Source organism: Balaenoptera ricei, chromosome 16, assembly GCF_028023285.1.
Source record: "Balaenoptera ricei isolate mBalRic1 chromosome 16, mBalRic1.hap2, whole genome shotgun sequence".
NCBI classification, from domain to species: domain Eukaryota; kingdom Metazoa; phylum Chordata; class Mammalia; order Artiodactyla; family Balaenopteridae; genus Balaenoptera; species Balaenoptera ricei.
In genome coordinates, this window is record NC_082654.1 from 65,374,880 (window position 1) to 65,397,652 (window position 22,773).

The window sequence follows — 22,773 nt, forward strand, 5'->3', positions numbered from 1 at the left end:
TTTTTTTTTTTAGCTGTACCACACATCATGTGGGAGCTTAGTTCCTTGACCAGGGATCAAACCTGTGCCCCCTGCAGTGAAAGCGCAGAGTCTTAACCACTGGACCACCAGGGAAATCCCTCGAGTTTATTTTTGTAAATGGTGTGAGAAAGTAGTCTAGTTTGATTCTCGTGCCTGTAGCTGTTCAGTTTTCTCAACACCATTTATTGAAAAGACTGTCTTTTCCCCATTGTATATTCTTGCCTCCTTTGTCAGAGATTAAATGATCATATAAGCGTATTTCTGGGCTCTCTATTCTGCTCCATTGATCTGTGTCTGTTTTTGTGCCAGTACTATACCATTTTGATTACTGTAACTTTGTAATATAGTTTGAAATTGGGGAGTGTGATACCTCCAGTTTGTTCTTCTTTCTCAAGATTGTCTTGGCTATTCAGGGTTGTCATTGAGACCTTGATAGGGAACGCACTGAATCTGTAGGTCACTTTGGGTGGCATAGACATTTAAAAAATATTAAGTTCTCCATTCCATGAACATTACCTTAAATTAACCTTAATTAAATTAACATAATAAAGGCCATACAAGAAAAGCCCACAGCTCATATCATAATCAATGGGAAAAAACTGAAAGCTTTTCCTCTAAGATCAGAAACAAGACAAGGGTGCCCACTCTCACCACTTCTATTCAACATAGTCCTGGAACTCCTAGCCAGAGCAATTAGGCAAGAAAAAGAAATAAAAGTCAGCCAAATTGGAAAGGAAGAAGTATAATTATCTATTTGCAGATGACATGATCAAATATGAAGAAAACTCTAAAAACCCCACAAAAAAACTGTTAAAATGAATCAACAAATTTAGTAAAGTTGCAGGATATAAATCGACATGCAAAAATTAGTTGCCTTTCTATTTACTAACAAGGAACTATCTGAGAAGGAAATTAAGAAAATAATTCCATTTGCAATAGTACCAAAAGAATATAATTCTTAGGAATAAATTTAACTAAGGATGTGAGAGACTTGTACACTGAAAACATTGATGAAAGATAAGAAATAAATGGAAACATAGCTTGGTGCTTGTACTTTGTACTTTACAAAGTATTTTCACAATAGTATCTCATTTGAGCCTGATGCCAATGCTGTGAAGTAGAACAGGAAGGTAGAAGGCTTGCCAACAGACAAGGCAACCGAGGCCCCAAGAGGACTGGATGAGAAGCTGGTTATTCATCAGATTAGTGACAGAGGGTTAGATCTTGGGTGTCCTGCATGGCCTCTGGGCTCTTTCTACGGCCTTACTCAGATGACAGAGTAACCACTTAATGAGCACCAATGGCATAAACTGCAGTGGACCACAGGGGTTATGTAACCCCGTCAAAGGCACCGCCAGTGCAGGCAACAGTCTCTATGGAAGATAATACACACATAAGGCTGGGAAACATCTACACTGTATCATTTTAAATAGGATTATGAAAGTAATCACACACACATACATGTACTCTACTGCTTGATACTCTTCAGTGGCCTCAGGCTTAAATCCACATTCCTATTCCTCAGTATAGCAGTCAAGGCCTGTCACAGGCCAGCCCCTCTCCAGGCCCTTCATGTCACTGCCTACCTCCCATTCCATGCTCTGGCTGTGCTCGGCTGCTTGTGGTTCCTCATGTGGGCCATGCCCAGGGACAAACGCCCTCTCCCCACCTCTTCTTAAAATGTGCTTCTCATCAAGCTAACATCTACTTATTCTTTCCATCTTAGTTCAGGCATCACTTTCTCCTGGAAACACATGCACGCGTGCACACATGCATGGGACTCTTGGTCAGCTGTCCTTCTATTGCTCCATACGATTCTGTATCACTTACTTGTCCATCTGACCCCTAGTCTATGAGCTCCTTGAGGTCAGGGCATGAGCCTTTTGTCCCTCTGAATCGTGTGTGCACAGGGCCAGGCACACAGTAAAGGCTCAACGCATACCTAACAAATGACTGTGCGAGCACGGAGGCCCAGCATGGAGTGCTCCAACAGCCTCGCGACTTCAGACGCTTCGCAAAGCGGGATGCTATTAAAGAATCAGGATGTCTGGGAAGGAATAAGGGGAAGGTGCAACTTCCCTGATGGTGGAAAATATCTTAAGCAACTTCAATGTGAGCTTTTGTCTGTTCTTCCCTGGGCCTCCTGACACAGGTGACTGGCAGGCTGATCTAGCCACAGGTTAGTGCCAAGCCAGGGGTTGGGAAACCTGAGCCAGTCAACAAAGCCAAACTGAGCAGTGGACTGCTGAAGACCCAGCGGCCCAGAGAAATGAGGTGACTGACCTGAAGGCTCCCTGCAACTTAGCAGTAGGGTTAGTTCCAAACTCAGGCATCGGAATCCCAGTTCAGGGCTCTCTCTACAGCACCAGGCACCCTTTGGATCTGAGGTAAGGCTCAAAGGGCTGTGGACCTGACCGGCACCAAGGGTCTTACAAAGGACAGGAAGCACACGACAAAAGGACAGACAGAGATCTTGACCATAAACATGTGCCAGACCAGCAATAATCAGCACAGGTCCCAGCGGAGATAGGCTATCGAGAGAATGAGAATCCAGACACACATTTTCTTACCGTGCTAAAGATTCCCATGTGTTTGTTGCTTTCCTGACTTTGACTCTGGACAAGGCACAGGCTGAATGCCTCAGGTACCTTATCTTCAAAATAACCTGCAAAGCAGCTATTAGATCCTCATTTGTACCCATGAAGACAACAGAGCTGAGAGGGGTAAGTATTTAGCTCAAGGTCACAGAGCTAGTAAGTGGCAGGGCAGGAATTTGAACCTGAGTTTTCTCTACTAAGCAAAGTGGCTTTGGGTGATCAGGAAACTTTAAACCACAGCTTTCAGTGACTCTTCAAGTCTCAATTTTGCTGTCTGCAATTGAAGATAATTTTGTGCTGGTGTTCTTCAGTAGTAATTCATGTGAGATCCACAGGGTTATTTAAGAGGCTCAATGCATGGTACAATGAAAGAAGGAAGATGACCATGTTTTAAAACAAACAGTCTGGAGCTGACCACCAAACTTTCTGGGACATTCATCCCTCAGCCAGCAGCAGAGGTAAGAATGCAAGTGTCTGAAACTCAAGGATGACTCAATAGTTTGCTTTCCCTTGGAGAGCAACAGACATGTAAATATACCCAGTGCTGGAGACTCCACTCATGGCAGACATGGGAGAAACCGAAGAGCACCCATCTCAGGCACCCAGTAGAGGGAACAGCATGCAAAGACAGCCTCTGTGAGAGCCCAGTTTGTTCAGAACACAGCACCCAGGTCTGGCTGAAGGGAAGTGTGATGGTCAGTCTTACATGTCAGCCTGGCTAAGCTACAGCTCCCGTTATTCAATCAAATGCTAACCCAGGTTTTGCTGTAAAGCTATTTTATAGATGTGATTAAAGGCTATAATCAATTAACTTAAATAGGAGAGATTTAATCTACGCTTCCATCAGTTGGAAGGGCTTAAGAGCAGAACTGAGGCTCCCCAAAAGAAGAAACTCCACGTATGCCCAGCAGCCTTGGCTTGTGCCTGTGAGTCCCAGCCTGCCCCTCCTGACGGCCAGACCTACAGATTTGGGACTTGCCTTGCCAGCCCTCACAATCATGCAAAGCCAATTCCTTGTAATAAATCTCTCAATATATATCTCACACCGGTTCTGTTTCTCTCATTGATCCCTAACTGATATAGGAAGACAGGCAAGTCTCAGAAGGTGGGGATAAAGGGGAAGCTCAAGCTGGACTTGGATTAGAGAGCCCTGCAGTGCATGTTAAAGGGCTCTGGACTTTTCCTGAGAAGATAAGGGGAGAAGCAGAAGGGATTCGAGCAGATGAAGAGCAGAATCAGATCTGCATTTTAGATGCTGTGAGTCTGTCTGCCTGTAGGATGGCGAATGAACTGGAGTATACAGGGCAAGACAGGAAGTGGCACCACACAGAGGGAGGAAGCTGGAGCCATAATTCAGGTAGGAAATGGTGAGATCTTGGTTGGACAAAGGCCTAGCAGTGGAAATGGAGAGAAAGGGGTGGGTTTGAGAGAAACAGGAAAACTGAGGAGTTAAGCCTCGTAGAACTTGGTGACCTACTGGCTGGGGATGAGGGAGAGGGAAGAGGACTCCAAGCTGATTTTCAGGTTGATGGCGCTTTTCATCCCACTGGACCTCGACGCTACATGGCAGAAACTAGAGGTGTCGTCTCTCATGCACCAGCTGCCAAATCAAAACATGAAGCCAACGACACTCATTAACTACCCAGATGCTACATACAGATCATCCAGCTTGATAACAAGAATATGCCTGCAAGACACCCTGTTGTGAGCCCTTTGGCTATTTTAGACTGAATCCTTCAGCTGCCCCTGTGCAGAATAAGGTAAAAGGCAACATCTGGCAGAACAAAGCCAGAAAAACATGGCTGGAAAGATCCTGGGTAGGAAGGAGGGAGGTGAGAGCAGGGGCATGGTCAGAGCAGCTGTTTCTGCCATTTCCCAGACCTTGGAGTAGACCAAAGGCCTGGTGGGAATCTGACAGCCTCAGGGGGAGAGTGAGTGCTGTGGCTCTGGCTGGTGAAAAATATCAGAGCTTCCACAGGAACCCTGGGAGAACTGGTGGTGAACAGAGAGGAAGACAAGAAACCCAAGCAACACCACCCACGTCACAGCTTTGATTCCATTTCCTGTCTGCAAAATGGGCAGAGTTATTCCACTTACCACCAAACAGGAGAAAAGGGATAATCAAGCTAGAAAAGACTTGGAAAAATACCAAGGTCTGTCTGGGAGAAGGAACAGATGGAGGCATTTGTTTTAGTGACTGGCTAAATGATCTTGTCATGACCATTAGTTTCTTTATGGTCATGACATTTTTTTTTTAATTATTGTTTATTATTTATTTTTGGCTGCATTGGGTCTTCACTGCTGTGCACAAACTTTCTCTAGTTGCAGCGAGCAGGGGCTACTCTTCGTTATGGTGCGTGGGCTTCTCATTGCGGTGGCTTCTCTTGTTGCGGAGCACGGGCTCTAGGCGCACGGGCTTCAGTAGTTGTGGCATGCGGGCTCAGCAGTTGTGGCTCGCGGGCTCTAGAGCACAGGCTCAGTAGTGGTGGTGCGTGGGCTTAGCTGCTCCGCAGCATGTGGGATCTTCCCGGACCAGGGATTGAACCCGTGTCCCCTGCATTGGCAGGCAGATTCTTAACCACTGCACCAACAGGGAAGTCCCATGGTCATGACATTTTAAAAGAGGAAAAGACAGGACCTAAAAATATTCATTAATAAGGTTTTGTTTCTAATAACAGTGGACAAGATGTTACTAGACCAACCCTCTTGAAAATAACAACCATAACCTTTGGACAAAATATAAAAGCTTTTATCTGAAGGTACTGAAAAGCAAACAAAATCAGGTAGAAACTGGAGGGGTGGTCCTCTTGGAAGGAAATGGCAATGGATAAGTTTCCCATTTCTTTTTATAGCTCTTCACTTAAAGGCAGGCTCCATTAGGAGCCAGGCCAGGAGGCTAAAACTTTGGTAGAAACCCAAAAGCCAGTCTTACTGGCTTAAAGAATCTAAGGCCACTTTGGAGCAGCTACAACAGCAAGAAAGTGATGCTGGGAAGGACTGAGCCAAGGAGGTGGAACCCCAAAGTCTGCATATAAACTCAGTCTGACTCTATGGCTGAACTATGAACTATGCATGCAGAGGGCACAATCAGCCTACTTTAAGAGATTTTAGCTGCCATCTACTACAGGGGAAATAGAGTTCAGAGATTTGAGCCCAGCCACATTAACTGCCTGATAAAGAAAAAAATCAAACTCTACAGAGGAACATAACAATCCAGAGTCTCTACAACACATCACTCATAATGTCAGAGATACAATCCACAGTACTAAGCAACACAGAAACAGGAAAATGCGACCCATTCAAAAGAAAAGGCAACCAATGGGACTGACCCTGAGACGACTGAGATGTTAGAATGACAAGGATTTTTGTAGAAGCTGGTATAACTATGCTGAAAGATTTTAAAAAGAAAACATACTTGTAATGAACAAATTAGAAATCTCATCAGAGAAACAAATTATTAAAAAAATAACAAAAAAAAAAAAAAAAAACCAAATGGGATCTACCCAAGAATAAAAATATATGTCCACACACAGACTTGCAGCATATGTTCATAGCAGCATTATTCATAGTGGCCAAAAAGTGGAACCAACCCAAATAACCATCCACTGATGAACAGATAAGCAAAACGTGCTATATCCATACAATGGAATATTATTCAGCCATAAAAATGCATGAAGTACATATGATACAATATAAATGAACCTTGAAAACATTATGCTAAGTGAAATATACCAGATACAAAAGACCACATTTACATGCATGTGACTCCATTTACATGAAATGTCCAGAATAGGCAAACTCATAAAGACAGAAGGTAGATTCGTGGTTGGCAGGGGCTCAGGGGAGGGGAGAATGGGGAGAAATTGCTAGTGGGTACAGTGTTTCTTTTGGGGGTAATGAAAATGTTCTGGAATTAGATAATGGGGATGAATGCACAACATTCTGAATATACTAAAACCCAATGAATTGTATACCTTAAAATGGTTAATTTTATATGTGAATTAAAAGGTAAGGTAAAAAACATTATGGGAAACTGGGTGATGAATATAAAACTCTGTACTATCTTTGCAATTTTTCTGTAAATATAAAATTATTCCAGGGACTTCCCTCGCGGTCCAGTGGCTAAGACTCTGCGCTCCCAACGCAGGGGGCACAGGTTGGATCCCTGGTCAGGAAACTAAGATCCCACATGCCTTGTGGCATAGAATAGAATAGAATAGAATAGAATAGAATAATTCCAAAATAAAAAGTTTATTTTAAAGTAATTCTATATATAATAGCATCCAAAAACATTCTTAGGAACATAAATTTTAAAATATATTCAAGGGACTTCTCTGGTGGCGCAGTGGTTAAGAATCCTCCTGCCAGTGCAGGGGACATGGGTTCGAGCCCTGGTCCGGGAAGATCCCACATGCCATGGAGCAACTAAGTCCGTGTGCCACAACTACTGAGCCCACGTGCCACAACTACTGAAGCCCATGTGCCTAGAGCCCGTGCTCCGCAACAAGAGAAGCCACTGCAATGAGAAGACTGTGCACCACAATGAAGAGTAGCCCCTGCTCGCCGCAACTAGAGAAAGCCCGCACGCAGCAAAGGAGACCCAATGCAGCCATAAATAAATAAATAAATAAATAAATAAATAAATAAATAAATAAATAAATAAATAAAATATATATTCAAGACCTGTACACTTAGAAGTACAAACCATTGCCAAGAGAAATTAAGAACACTCAAGCAGAGTTATACCATGTTCATGAATTGTTAAGATGTCAATTCTCCCCAAATAAGGGTGACCAATCATCCCAGTCTGCCTGGGATTGAGGGGGTTCCCAAGATGCAAGAATATCATTTCTAAAACCAGGGCAGTTTGGGGAAAACCAGGATGAATTTCTCATCTAACTTCAAATTGACCTATTGTTTCAATACAATCCCAATTAAAATCTCAGCTGTATTTTTTTTTTTTTTAGAAATTGACAAGCTGATTCCAAAATTTATGTGGAAAAACAAAGAACCTAGAGTAGCCAAAACAATTTTGAGGAAGAACAAAGTTGGAGGACTCACAATATCTGATTTCAAGTCTTACTAAAAAGTACAGTAAGTACAGTATTGGGTGAAAGGATAGACTCAAGATGAATGGAAATAGACCCTCACATATACAGTAAATTGATTTTCAACAAAATTACAAAGGGAATTCAATGGGAAAAGCTAGTCTTTTCAACAAACTGTCACGAACAATTGGACACCCATATGACAAAAAAAACCCCAAAAACTTCAAACTACAATTGATACCATTCACACAAATAACTCGAATGGATCATAGACCTAAATGTAAAACCATAAAACTATAAAACTTCTAGAAGAAAACACAGGAGAAAATCTTTGGGGCGTGCAAATTAAAACTATAAGATACCACTATAAACCCCCAGAATAGCCAAAATTAGAAAGACTGACAACATCAAGTGTTGACAAAGATGTGGAGCAACCAAAATGTCTCATTTCATGGGTAGGAGTGTAAAATGGTACAACCACTTTGGAAAGAGGTGTCATAAAACTAAACATAACCTACTCAATGAGTCAGCAATTCTTCTCCTAAGTAAGGACCCAAAAGAAATAAAAGCTTAAAAAATGTGTACACAAATATTCATAAAAGCTTTTTCATAACAGCCATACTGGAAACATCCCAGGAGTTCATCTAAGGGTAAATGAATAAACGGTGGTATATTAATAGAATGGAATTCTACTCAGCAATAAAAAGGAACAAATTAGTAACGCAACAGAGATGAATCTCAGAAACATGAAGCTGAGTGAAAGAATCCTCACACAAAAGAGTACATAGTATATGATTCCATTTACTTGAAGCTCTTGAACAAGCAAAATTAATTTATGGTTTAAAAAATCAGAATAGTGGTTACTTCTGAGGGTGGGGGAAGAGCTGACTGGGAAGGGGCAAGAGGGAACTTTCTAGGGTAATGGTAATGTTCTAAATCCTGCTGGAAACTTGGGCTACACTCATGTATATTACTTGAAAAATGCATAAAATGCTACACTTATGATTTGTGCATTTCACTAAACGCAAATTTCACTTTAAAAATTCCATTAGCTACTAAACCCAACAGAATGCTCTACTGCCAATTCATGATAGGACTTCAGAAACAAGGAAGAATAGGAGTTGGACCATTCCCTCTCCTCAGCATCTCTACACACTCCCCCTGGACACTCCGCAAATCAGATAAGGATAAGTCCTTTGCCCAACTCTTGTACCATCAGGCACCAGGTACCCTTGGGCTGTTCTTCTCCCAAACAAGATCCCAGAATAGATTCTGAAATATATACCTAGTATAAAAGAGTGATTGGCCTCTACTCTTCCTGGGCACTTGTTTTTGTTTTTGTTTTTGTTTTTGCAGCACCGTGTGGCATGTGGGATCTTAGTTCCCTGACCAGGGATCAAACCCGTGCCCCATGCAGTGAGAGCACGGACTCTTAACCACTGGATGGCGAGGGAAGCCCCTCAACTATCCCCTCTTGAACTGAATATGAAATAAACAGGCTGACTCCGTTTTCTCCGAGAACACATGCAACTCTAATTGAAAGATACATTAAAACATAGAAAAAAACTAGAACAGTACCTAGCATATGAATACATTCATGAAGCAAGTATTTTGAAAAAGCCACAGGCTTTTTTCTTTTTTTTTTTTTGGCCCTGCTGTATGGCTTGCAGGATCTCCGTTCCTCGACCCGGGACTGAACCCAGGCCACGGCAGTGAAAGCCCAGAATCCTAACCACTAGGCCACCAGGGAACTCCCCACAGGCATTTTTATTTTTATTTTCTTTCAATGAAAAAAGATGAAAGGCCACACAGGGCCTTTCATCTAAAAGAGTAGGGATACCTCAGCTATAAATTTTGAGGAACAAACTACTTTGGCCAAGTAGCCATCCCTCCCTTACCCCAGGAGGCCATCGTTAACCTTTCAACTCCCCAGTGGGTGTGGTCCTCTAGCAAGAGCTGATTCACCCAAACAAACACAGGTGTCCCCCACCTGTACCACCTGCAGTGGCTCAGCGTGGGAAGCAGAGGACTCCCTCCAGCTTCCAGAGCTCAACCCTTTCATTTGTTAAGGTCATTTGCTAATTTAAAAAAAAAAAAAGAGAAACAGAAAACACTTGAGGACTAGAGCACAAAAGAAGAGTTAGCTCCTGGTTATCCTGCTAAAGATCCTTTGTCCCCTTTTTAGGGGAATGCTGTCAGCCTGGAAACTATTTTTCTCATCAGAGTAAAGTTGAGGTAGGGAAAGTGAAGATGGAAAGAAGAGGCACAAAACATGGAGAAAACATAAAGTCCTGCAGACCTTAAATTCAGGTCTGTCCCTGGGGCTCAGGATGCTCCTGTCTGCTTGGTCATGGCGCTCCTTCCTCATATCTTATGAGGCCTCCATGAGCCCCAGGTCCAGAAGCCCAGGAGAAGGACCCGTGGAGCACAGTGGGTTTATAAAGCTGATGACCACCCCACCTCCCCTCCCTGCATTCTCTCTGAGCTGATAAGCAACATTCCCTACACCCAAATGCTCTTATGTAGGAGTATGTGAGTCTTAAAAAACAAAACAACAAAAAAATCTATAGCAAAGAGACCAAATTGATCTGACCAAATTGATTCTTTTGTCTTTTTCTAGAATTTCGCTCTTTCCCACAAAGTAACAGCAAGAGTGGAATGAGAACCTGCAATAGTTCTCAGCTGCTCTTCCTTGCCTTCCTGGAAACCCATTTTAGCCTCTGGAAGCCAGTGATGCCAGATTTGGGAAAGCAAGCAGACTTAAACTTCCAGTTTCTTTGGGAGAAGTCAGCTCCTCCTGCCTTCACCACCTTCTGGGACTCTTAAGATGGCCCAAGAGCTGCATTGATGCCTCCTCTCCTTTGATCTGACCCAAGGACCCCCCAAGTTAGAGTAGTAATTAGCAACTCTATTCAAAACAAACCTCCCTCCCCATGTGCATCCACTGACGAGCATCAAATAAGATCTTTCCCCGTTTTGCTCCTCAAAATGTCCTAATGGTTGGTTTTGTACAAATTACAGCTCAGTGTCCAAATTCCTATCAGGACTCTGTTAAAAACCTCAAAATCATTCCTGCCAAGAGCCCCACATCAGGGGAGATGACCCAGTGTAAAGACCACTGTATTGCACACTCCACAGACCACAGTGTTCATCACATCCTGAATTGTGCAATGAGGCAGCACTACCTAGTGGGTGGAGAATCAGAGTACTTGTTAATACGTTCACTTTGTCCACTGCATCTTTCAGATGGCAGAACACAGGGCCAACCCAGGAACCAGCATTCACCACTGCTGGCTGGACCCCAGGTAGCGGCATCACGGCTGCCTCTGGCTTAGCACAGCCCCTCTCTATTTCACCCTCAGATCCAGACCCCAACTCCATCCACTCCCTCTCTGCAATGTACTCTATGCTCACCCTTTGAAAGGGGGTGGGGGAACCAGAGAATGCAACCACTAATTCAAACCAGAAAAACCCGAGGACACAGAACTGAAAAGAGTTTTTCATCCAGTCTGTCTGAAAGACCCCTTCCCCTTTAAGAATTTTGGCTTGGCTACTTGGCTCACTGCTGTCAACGCCAGAAACCTACTTTCTTCACTCACTCCTGCAAATAAAAGGAAATGAAATGTGTGTATGTGGCTTTGCAGCTGAGCTCTTTTTTGCGCTTAACGGAAGAAAAGTGGGGGTCGGGGGCAGAGGTACCACACAGAACTGGATGCATGGAGGTGAGAAGCCAAGGTTTAATTAACCTCACTGGCCTGGGATGTGGAGACATCATCTCTGACTAGATGATACACAGCATCAAAGTGCCTCATGTGACCCTGCTGCTTTACACCTGGGGACTAAAACAAATGTTTTCTATTTGCTGTTCCTTCTCCTCCTCCTCCTAGGATGATTTATGGACTGAGACAGAGTGGGGTTGCTTGGTAGGAGTCAAAATTTTGGGCTGGAACAACTGGTGACTTGTCAACAGCACACCATCAAATGGTCCTCACGACCCCACTAAATGCAGACAGAACCAGCCTGTGACAAGGAGCTGACACCCACCTGAGTTTAGTAGGTAACAGAGACCACTCGGCGGTGCAGTGGTTTAAGTTCTCAAATGAGAAGCTATTTCATACAAGCAAAAAGCTGCTGTCTGTCTCCTAACAAACGGGCTCTCTGAAAAGACTGGAAAGGAGGAATTCTCTCTATTTAGGTAATGGGATGGGATGTGTCCACAGCGCCATTTGTTATAACTTCTTCCCTAGCAGTTCACAACCCCAAACCTTCCGCTAGGCCCTGATCCAAGACCACCACAGCATCCAGTACAGAAGGCCATGAAAACCACAGCCTGTAGTCCGCTCCCAGTCTGTAATTTGAAACAAACAAACAAATGGACTTCCCGGGTGGCGCAGTGGTTGAGAACTGCCTGCCAATGCAGGGGACATGGGTTCGGTCTGGTCTGGGAAGATCCCACATGCTGCTGAGGAACTAAGCCCGTGAGCCACAACTACTGAAGGCTGCGCGCCTAGAGCCTGTGCTCCGCAACGCGAAGCCACCGCAATGAGAAGCCCGCGCACCGCAATGAAGAGTAGGCCCCGCTCGCCACAACTAGAGAAAGCCTGCACGCAGCAATGAAGACCCAACGCAGCCAAAAATTAATTAATTAATTAATTAATTATTTTAAAAAGCCAGTTCACAATCGGTAGAATCTGGCCAGCCCCTGGTGCACTCTTCCTAAGCACCCCCCGTGGAGCCGAGACAGAGCCCCTGTCTCCTGACCACAACTCTGGCTCCCCGGGCCCAAAACCTCTCTCCCTAGAGCATCACTTTTGCAAGTAGAAAGTTCCTTCGACCAGGACCCTGTGCACTCCACTGGCTGCAAGAGTTGAGGAATGGAGTCACACTGGAGTCGGCTCAGGGCAGCGCCCAGGCATATCTCAGAGGCCGAAGCTCCTGTGTGCCAGCAAGAGGGAAAGTCTGAGGAGGACGGCCCTCCTCCAGCCACTCAGTCTGTCCTCCCAACCCCTCGGCCCCCACCGCCACCTCCCGCTCCTCAGCGTTGAGCCTCGGGCGCACGCAACCCGGTGGCCTGGGCTCGGTCCCGCAGCTCGCGCGGAGCGCCCTCCCCTCTGGGCCCCGCACTCACCCACCGCCCGGATGCGGAAGCCGCGCGGCGGGCGCAGCGCCCGACGGCACCAAGCGTCGCGCAGCACCTGCAGGCTGGCTGGAGGCGCGTGCACCAGCAGCACCCCGCGCCGCAACCAGCCCTGGAAGGCCAGCCGCGAGGCGGCGCGCGCCAGCCGCGAGTTCCAGAAGCAGCGTGCGTTGGCGCGGCAGAAGGCGCGAAACACCGCACGCCCGCCCGGCTCCTCAGCGCCCCCCGCCGCCTCCTGCGCCTCCAGCCTGCAGAGCACGAGCGCCAAGGAGCCCGGCGCCAGTTGCACGGGCCGGACCATGCTGCCTCGGCGGCCAAGGCCCGCAGCCTAACGCATCGCCGGGCTCGGCAACCGCGCTGCACCGGTGGCTGCCGCCGGCGGGAGGGATCAGCTTACTGCGCTCGGCGCCGGCTGCCGGGAGAACGGGACTCCAGGGGGCGGGGCCGATGTACGCGCCAGGTCGGGGGAGGGGCGGGACTCGCAGGCTGGGACGGCCACCGCTTCCCCCCCCAGCAGGCGCCCAACAGGGGTTTCCAGGCGCTAAGTTCCCAGGTCATTCTCCACACCCCAGCCAGGTCTCTGCCCACCCAGTCCCCAAACTCCCACCCCGGGCGACTCCCTTCACTTCTCTGCTCCCCGGCAGTCCGGAGCTCCTCTTCCCCCGATGGGCGCTCGCTGGGGCTTTTCCAAGCCTTAGGGTAGCCCCGCAGTCCCCGGGGAGCCGAGCCGCCTCCAACTGCGGCGCGAACGGTACGGCCAGGGTTCCTCAGAGCTGGGAGGACCAGGATGGCCGCCGTCGCCCTGGCCTTGGGATCGCCCCCAGGGAGAGAGGCCACGAGGGGCAGACTCGCTCGGGTCGGGAGCAGGAGACCCAGGTTTGAGTCTCCGTCTGCTAATCAGTTTGCATAAGTTTCTTTCCCTCTCTGCCCTCAGTTTACTGTCTTGTAAAATCAGGAGTTGGGACTCAATTCTAAGGACCTTTTTCATGACCTTCTGAGGTTCTGGGGTCTGGTCTCGCTTTTGGGTTATCCAGCAGAGTTAAAGTGTAAGGGACGGAAAGTGATCCAGAGGTCCCACCCCCAATGGCTGGCGAGGCGCAGTGCTGAGATCCCTGGGATTCAGGCCTGGGTTGGGATGGGGATTCCGAGAAGAATCCCCAGGAGTGAAGGGAGAGGGACTTGTGATCTGTCACAGCAGACTCTAGCCAGCACCTCGGAGCATGAGGTACAATTCAGAAGCTGAGGGACAGAAAGGCTGGAACCCTTATTGTTGCACTGGGTGAGGGCTTCTCCGGAAAAGAAGAGGAAGGACATTCTTAGTACAATCAGTACTATAAGAGGGAGTAGAGGGACTTGATGAGACATGGGGGTCGTTCCAGATTGATTCCAGGCATCAATAACAACTACAATAATTCGAGATAATCTGCACTCTGCCCCTAGTGAGTCATTTATCACAGTAAATGATAGGTGATGTTAATAACCATTGCTAACATGTATTGAACACTGTATGCTGGGGGCCTTAATTTCACAACTCTGTGTTAGCTTCTATTAGTATCTCTATCTTTTTTTTTTTTTTTAACAGATGAGGTAACTGAAGATAGGTTGGATTAAGAAGTATTTCCCAGTCACACAGTAAGAAATGGAGTCAGACAACCACCAAGTCAGGGTTCCCTATGACAAATAAGTCTGACACAATTTTCAGTTCAAATAAGCATGCAAACCTGAGACAACCATCTCACATCTGAAGTCTGACTCTGAGATGGATGGATGGATGGATGGGTAAATACAGCAGAGAGCCCAAATGAACTAAATGTCTATGTCTGTATAGCCTACACAGGGAGGGCCAAGCTCCCCCTCTCCGTCACGATAAAGATGACTTTCCTGTGTTCCCCAACCTGGGGAATTATGACTTTTATCTCTGTATCTCTAGCATCTACGACAGTGTCTTTTCCATAATAATGATAATGATAATTCCCATTTACTCTCAGCTTGCTCTGTGCCTATAACTGTACTAAGTTTTACATGTGTGATCTAATTTTATCCTCAAAATTAACCCTCTGAAAGGGGTAATATTGAGGCCCATCTTCCACAAGAAAAACAAAAGAGAGTTTAGGCAGCTTGCCCATGAGGACAAATCTGCTGGTGGTGAAGCAGAGATCCCAGTGTCTCCTTGCCCACACAGCTGGCTAGAGGGGGAAGCAGGAGACCATCACCCTGACTCATTGGGCCTGTGGTCTGCTGTGAAAAGTTGTCCTGAGCTTGAGTCTCTGTCCCAAGAATTTGAACTGGAAATAAACAGAGACAAGTCAGGCCCTTACTAGCAAGGCCTGTAGCTGCAAGGCTACTGGCAGGTAGACCCAGCTATGAGGTTTCATGGCCTGAAGTTATGAGATAGAGCTGCCTTAAACTGTGGAAACTTTTGTTCAGATGTGTGAAATTTGTCCTATCATTTTATTTAAGCTAGTCCAATTAACAAAAGAAGGGAGAAAGAATGTGAGGGGGAAACTTTTAAACTACAATCAACTACATAGTCACTTATTTTCCGAAAGGATCAGCTACCATCCAGGTATTTCCAAACTCCTACAAAATGGAACATGTCTTAAAAGTTAAGAGGAAAACTGTAGGCCTCCAACCTGAATGGCCTGTATTACATGGCAAAACTAGAGAAACTGGAACTTCTCAAGGGCCTTCCATCTTTGGGGTCTCTGCAGACCAGACACAAACATTTTAGAAGACGGATTTGTTATCATTCTCCACTTAAAGAGGCACAGAATAGTCAAACTAAAAACTAGAAAGTCTCAAGATGGAAGGCTTTTCCCCCCCCAGTGGACTCTATGCCTGAGACAGGACAAAGTAATTCTAACATTATATACAAATCCAAATGGCATGCAATGCAGTCATTAAGGATAAGACAAAACTTTATATACTGATACAAGACAATATCCCATATATATACTCTAAGTAAAAAAGAAAACTAAATAGGTCTAGTATGATTTTTAAAAAAAGAAAGAAAAGAAATTAAGAAACTAAGAAAGAGAAAGAAGGAAAGAAAGAGAAAGAAGGAAAGAAAGAAAGAAAAAGAGAAGAAAGAAAAAGGAAAAAGGGCACACATATTCATGTGTGGCTGGAAGATCTCTGGAAGGGTACATAAGAAGCTGGTGATAACAGTGGTTACCTCCAGAGAAAGGAACAGGGGACAGGGTAAAAGGGAGGCTGATTTTCCACTGTGTTTACCATGTGCAAATACTTGTTCAAAAAATGCTCTCAAAAACGTATATCAGAACATCAAGAGATTAGCTCTGGTCATTTTGAGAAATATGATAACAACTGTCCAATTTATTCCTTCCAGAGTAAATGATTGCCAACAATTGACTTCACTTTTCCCCTCTCCTATTTCCAGATGATCTCTCTCGGCCACCTTATCAGACCTGAAATTCCTGCCCAGACAATCCCACCTTAGAGAAGACTATGTCTCCAAAGTCACCATTAAGGGCACATGCATTGCTTCTCCCATTATCACTTTTTGTGAAGACTTATTTAGCTCATCCAATTTGCTGTTGACTTCAAAACTACAGTGGTCTTTCATGGGAAAGGACACAGGATCGGTAAAGAGCTTTGGGCTTCAAGACCACTGAGGAAGATTAAGATGGCTTGTCCTAGAGAGCAGGGAAAGGGAAGCTAATACCTTTGACTGAATTGAGAGAGTGACACTACTGGGAGATGCCTTTCCCAAGAGTACCCCGTATGGAGGGACACTTGATACTTGTGGAGAGTAAACTCCAAGGCATCAGCCTTGAGAACCACAGTGAAAGGGTCTCTGAGGCAAGGCAGTCAGGACCATTGCAGGAGCCTCTCTGAGCCAACACAGCTTTGGAACTTGGTGGTCAGTGGAAGGGGAGGAGCAGCCCTTGACATCAGTACTGTGTGGCAGCAGGTACCAAGGTAACTATAATGAGCACCCCAGGAAAAAGATCAGGCCCCCATTTTCTGGGTATCATGTAAACCCCCAAGTTTTTTTTGACAATTCCGAGGCGTGGACTTCCCAAAACATGCCAAGACATGGCCAACTCTGGCAAATGGAACTTGGAGTTTGATTTTATTTGGTTTAGAAAACTGGACCTGAAGGGGAACAAATTCATTCTTGCTACACTATAGTTGTTAGAGAAGATAAACTGGATCATTTGATGCTCACATCTGCCTGATGTCTGTCCTAAGGAGAGCATTCAGTGCTCTTCATACACTTACTCCAGCCTGTCTTTCCAGCCTCATCTCCATTTCCATCCTTGCCCTCCTCCTCCAATCCACACCAAGGATCTTATGCTCCAGCTACTCAAAATTACACACCTTCCCAAACATGCTCCCACATCTTTGCTTACACTATTCCCTCTGCCTAGAAGGCCTTTCCCCTTCCCATGAGGTGCTATACTACAAAGGCCAGCTTGTAAAACCTGTGACACATCCAGGAAGATTAAATCTGTTCTTGGAGCACCTCATTAACTCTCTTATAACACATGTGCGTTAAAGGCTGTAATATTTAGTTACCTGTCTCATCAGGCAAACTGAGATTCATTAAGGGCCAGCCTTCTGCCTGATTCATCTCTGTGACCCAGCATGTAGCCCAGTACCTGGGCCATAGATTTGTTCCACCTGAATCAAATCTAATTTAACTAGTGCTTGATCCACGATAACCCTGTTTTTCTTGCTTTCTTGCTAGCCTGGTGTCACCATTCACAGAAACATTTTTGGTTTGAGGGTGAATCACAGGAAGACCTTGGTGTCCAACAGTCAATGCCCAGGGCAGAGCCTCAAGGAACAGGCACACCCAGGCCTCACCTACCCAGGCATCTGAAGTTCAGTGGTTTCTCTGGAGTCTGTTTATAGACTCATGTTATACTCAGAATTAACCACCTCAAAATTTTTTCCACACCAAAATTCATCAGGTTGAAGTTCTTTCCCCTTAACTCAGAAAATCAAGCCTTGACACTTAAGGCTGATTTAGAAAGCATTTTATACATGGGTTCTCTTTATTATGACCATTTCTGCTTCTACAGCACATTTCTTCCCTTTATCAGGGGGAAAAAAATAAAAAGCTGTAGAGACTTTTGTTTCTATTTATCAAAGAGAAATGTGAGGCTTTCCTAAGCAACTGTGTTGACTCAAGGGACAGAGAAAAGGAGGTGGGAGCATTTAATGCCACTTTAAAAAGGAAGGACATTTAATGCCACTTTAAAAAGGAAGGACATTTAATGCCACTTCTTTTTTCTTTCTTTCTTTTTTTCTTTAAAGAAGTCAGCAGCAGCATACTTTATTTTTATTTTTCTTTTGGCCGTGCCGCATGACATGTGAGATCTTAGTTCCCTGACCAGGGATCAAACCCGTGCCACCTGCAATGGGAGCACAGAATCTTAACCACTGGACCACCAGGGAAGTCACAATGCCATTTCTTTTTAAAGAAAAAAACATTACCTTCTTTATTCTAGCTGCTTAACTTAGACAAGACTCTGGACCACAGTAGCTTAATCTGTAAAATGGGAGTAAAAATACTTGGCTGACCTGAAGGATTTCTTAGGATCCCTTCCAGCTTCATGATTCTACAGCTCCACCTTCACTCCCAGCGGTAGGAACCCTAATGCAGTTTCAGTAATCATTGAGCCCAGTGATGTCCTAAGAGATGCAAAATCAGAGCCTGAGAGCCAGATATCCCCAAAGCTAATTCTGATTTGCCTTTAAACATTTCACTTCTTTATCTTCTCAATGGTAAGGGGCCAAAAAAGAAAATAAACATTGAAGAAAAAAAGTCCTTAGCTTGGAACACTAAGAGGCTAAGAATACCAGAAACGGTTCTGATGAACCTAGGGGCAGGACAGGAATAAATACGCAGATGTAGAGAATGGACTTGAGGACACGGGGAGGGGGAAGGGTAAGCTGGGACGAAGTGAGAGAGTGGCATGGACATATATACACTACCAGATGTAAAATAGATAGCTAGTGGGAAGCAGCTGCATAGCACAGGGAGATCAGCTCGGTGCTTTGTGACCACCTAGAGGGGTGGGATAGGGGGTGCGGGAGGGAGACGCAAGAGGAAGGAGATATGGGGATATATGTATACGTATATCTGATTCACTTTGTTATACAGCAGAAACTAGCACAACATTGTAAAGCAATTATACTCCAATAAAGATATAAAAAAAAAAAGAAACCCCATGATTCTGATGTGAGAAGTGATAAAAAAAATTATTCTGTACAGCAGAAACTAACACAACATTGCAAACCAGATGTACTCCAATAAAAATTTTTTAAAAATAATTCTGACACTTGTTAAAATGGTAAGGAAGATTTTGTTCAAGACTATTGCAAAGTCTAGACAGCAAAGATAGCTGTAAAGCAAAGACAGCAAAGAAACTGGGGATTTTTGCCAAAGGACGAGTGAGGAAGTCAGTGGATAGAAAATTACTGATAGGAGACATCAAGGATAGGGGGATTCTTGCTAAACTGACCTAAGAGGGTCCTTGCTAAAGTCACCTCAAGGATTTATACATCAAGGGTGGGGGGATGCAGAACTTGATCAGTTATCAAGATTTAAGGATATGCACTAAACTGATTTAGCAATATTCTTGGGCAGGGCAGGCAGAAGATAGGATGAGGCCCAATCTGGAGGCCTAGTCAAAAAGAGGGTTCAGAAAATAAACAACAAAAACCTACTGTAGGGGCTTCCCTGGTGGCGCAGAGTTTGAGAGTCTGCCTGCCAATGCAGGGGACACGGGTTCGAGCCGTGGTCCGGGAGGATCCCACATGCCGCGGAGCAACTGGGCCCGTGAGCCACAACTACTGAGCCTGTGCGTCTGGAGCCTGTGCTCCACAACAAGAGGGGCCGCGACAGTGAGAGGCCCGCACACCGCGATGAAGAGTGGCCCCCGCTTGCCACAACTAGAGAAAGCCCTTGCACAGAAACGAAGACCCAACACAGCCTAAAATAAATAAATAAATAAATAAATAAAAAGAAGCAGGGCTGTCAGGTTAGCTGTCATCTCAGCTGCTTCTCCTAACCTTTAAAAAAAAAACAAAAAACCTACTGTATAGGACAGGGAACTTATTCAATGTCTTGTAATAACATATAATGGAAAAGAATATATATATATAACTGAATCACTATGCTGTACACCTGAAACTAACACAATATCGTCAATCAACTATACCTCAATAAAAATAAATAAATAAATAAAAATAATACAAATAAATAAAATTTTAAAAAGAGTTCTCGTAAGCAGCTGACTATATAGTTTGGTCAAGGAGCCAGTACAAACTTCCCATCACTCTGCCCCTCCCTACTTCATTAAAGGAATTAATATCCATAAAGCATTTAAAACAGCCTTTAGGGCTTCCCTGTTGGCGCAGTGGTTAAGAATCCGCCTGCCGGTGTCGGGGACACGGGTTTGAGCCCTGGTCCGGGAAGATCCCACATGTCACGAAACAACTAAGCCCGTGCGCCACAACTACTGAGCCTGTGCTCTAGAGCCCACAAGCCACAACAACTGAGCCTGCGCTCTAGAGTCCCCAAGCCACAACTACTGAGCCCATGAGCCACAACTACTGAGCCCGTGTGCCACAACTACTGAAGGCCGTGCGCCTAGAGCCCGTGCTCCACAACAAGAGAAGCCACCACAATGAGAAGCCCGTGCACCGCAACAAAGAGTAGCCCCCGCTCAACGCAACTAGAGAAAGCCCGTGCGCAGCAACAAAGACCCAATGAGGCCAAAAATAAAATAAATAAATACATTTTTAAAATAAATAAATAAATAATTTAAAATAAAATACCCCATAATCCCATTTTTGTTTGGGGAGAAGAAAACTGGAATAATTATGATTATGTTAACAAAAGTTATTTCTAGATAGTGGGATTACAAGCAATTTTTATTTCTTTCTTTGAGCTTTTCTATACTTTCCAAATATTCTACAATTAAAAAGTGGCCCCAGTAATTTTTGAGCTAAAGGAAGTAAAGGCAGCTGGCTCTTCCGCACTGGGGCCATCAAAGCCAGTAAGTTTTCTAACCAAAATGAGCAGACACATCACTCCACCTCCCCATTAAACTCAGGGTCAGAGGGCAGGTCTCAGCTGGAAAATATTACTTCTAGAAAGAAAGCTGGAGCAGCAGCCTGTCAAGAAGGTGTGCAACTAAGTGCCCTGCAGCCAGAGCAAGTCAGCAAAATTCCTATTATTTGAAACATGCAAAATGAGATTAAGTCTTTCCCTGATACCAACAAATAAAGTATGGAGGCCTGAGACGAGATGCCAAATCCAGTTTCAGGGTTTACCCGGCTTTGTTACAGCAGAGGGTAAAAAGCTGGGCCTCATATCTCACTATTTACATGCAGATCTGACCAAAAATGAGTTGGCCCTACTCCAGGTGCCCAGATCTCAAAGGAACTCTGTTTCCAGTGAGGCCTGTACCTTCTAGGTTCAAGTCTCTCTTCTCTGCTTTATTATGGGGGGAGGGGAAAAAAGATAGTAAGGCATCTCCTTCACACACTGAAATCATCCTGGATTGTGAAACAAAGTGTTGCTTTCCCCCTTCTGACAATCTACCTGTTACCAGTTGTTTAAGCTTCTCACAGGCAGGGATCCAGGATTACATTTTATTCATCTATGTGTCCTCTAGAACGCCGCCACAGTGCTGCTCAAAAGCAAGGAAATGGTTCCCTGAATAAGATGATAAAGAACAAAAATGTGGGACAGGAGGACTAGGTGTTCAAGTCAGTACCAACCAGCCCTGGTTTAGGCCTAAACAGATGCAGTTCCCTCGACATTCTACAGAGGATCTGAATAAAACATGAGGCTTTGTAGAAGTACCTATAATACAAGAACAAATACCAAGCCTGCTGAATTCCAGGGACTGCCTTGGGTAACAAAGAGGAAGATACAAAGATAAAGGATACACTTCCATTATTTCAAGTAGTTTACAATCTAATGTTTTTCAAAACCTCAAAGCCTTCATGACAAGAAAAACAAAGCAGGGGAGGAGAGAATATAACTTAAGAGAGACTAAGAGACATGCCAACGGACGCAATGCAAAGTGTGGGGCCTCCTTTGGGTCACTGAACACTTTGAACAAACCGAACGTAAAACAGCTTATGAGAGGCACCCTCTTCCTTCTCCACCGTTGCCGCCTCCCTCTTCTGCTGCTCGGGTGCTGCCTGCGTGCTCCTTCCGTGCGGATCTCGTTCCTCTCCTGTGAAGCGGCAGCTGAAGGGACTGCGGCGCTCGCCACGGCCGAGGAAAAGCCCAAGGAAGGAGTCAAGACTGAGAACAACGATCATATTAATTTGAAGGTGGCGGAGCAGGATGGTTCCGTGGTGCTGTTTAAGATTAAGAGGCATACACCACTTAGTAAACTCAGAAAGCCTATTGTGAACGACAGGGCTTGTCAATGAGGCAGATCAGATTCCGATTTCTCGGGCAGCCAATCAATGAAACAGACACACCTGCACAGTTGGAAATGGAGGCTGAAGATACAGTTGATGTGTTCCAGCAGCAGACAGGGGGTGTCTACTAAAAAGGAAACCTGCTAGTTTACTCCAGAATTCTCTTCCTCCAGACCAAGAAGACATCCTCAATTAGAAAACCGCAATTTGGTTCCACCACACCCTGACTACTACAGTACAGTTTCTCTATTCTTTCATATTCCCGTTCCCCATTCCTTTATTGTACATAAAGTAACTGGTGTATGTGCACAAGCATACTGCATTTTTTTTTTTAACTAAATGGCCAATGGTATGTTTTGATCGACATCAAATGGAGATGGGATGGGGAAGAATACTGGCTCTGTGAAAATACCCCCTTTTCTCCATTAGTGGCATCCTCATCCGCTCTTATCTTTATATTCCGGTAAGTTATTTTGCTCTCACTGTTTAACACAAAAAGAACAACATAAAAATTCTTGCATACCTTGTTCGATTGGAGAATTTTAATGTT

The 22,773-nt window shown here is 44.9% G+C and overlaps 1 protein-coding gene and 1 pseudogene across 2 annotated transcripts in view; one reads left to right on the forward strand and one right to left on the reverse strand.

Annotated features, from left to right (window-relative positions):
- Positions 1-13,182, reverse strand: part of STOX1 (storkhead box 1) — a 51,945-nt gene extending 38,763 nt beyond the window's left edge. For both annotated transcript variants that reach the window (XM_059899478.1, XM_059899480.1), the window contains exon 1: positions 12,795-13,182. In XM_059899478.1, the coding sequence (XP_059755461.1) occupies positions 12,795-13,104 (310 nt within the window). In that variant the 5' untranslated portion in view covers positions 13,105-13,182. The remainder of the gene's footprint in view (positions 1-12,794) is intronic.
- An 8,612-nt stretch (positions 13,183-21,794) lies between these two features.
- Positions 21,795-22,526, forward strand: LOC132350448 (small ubiquitin-related modifier 2-like; annotated as a pseudogene).
- The last annotated feature ends 247 nt before the right edge of the window (positions 22,527-22,773 follow it).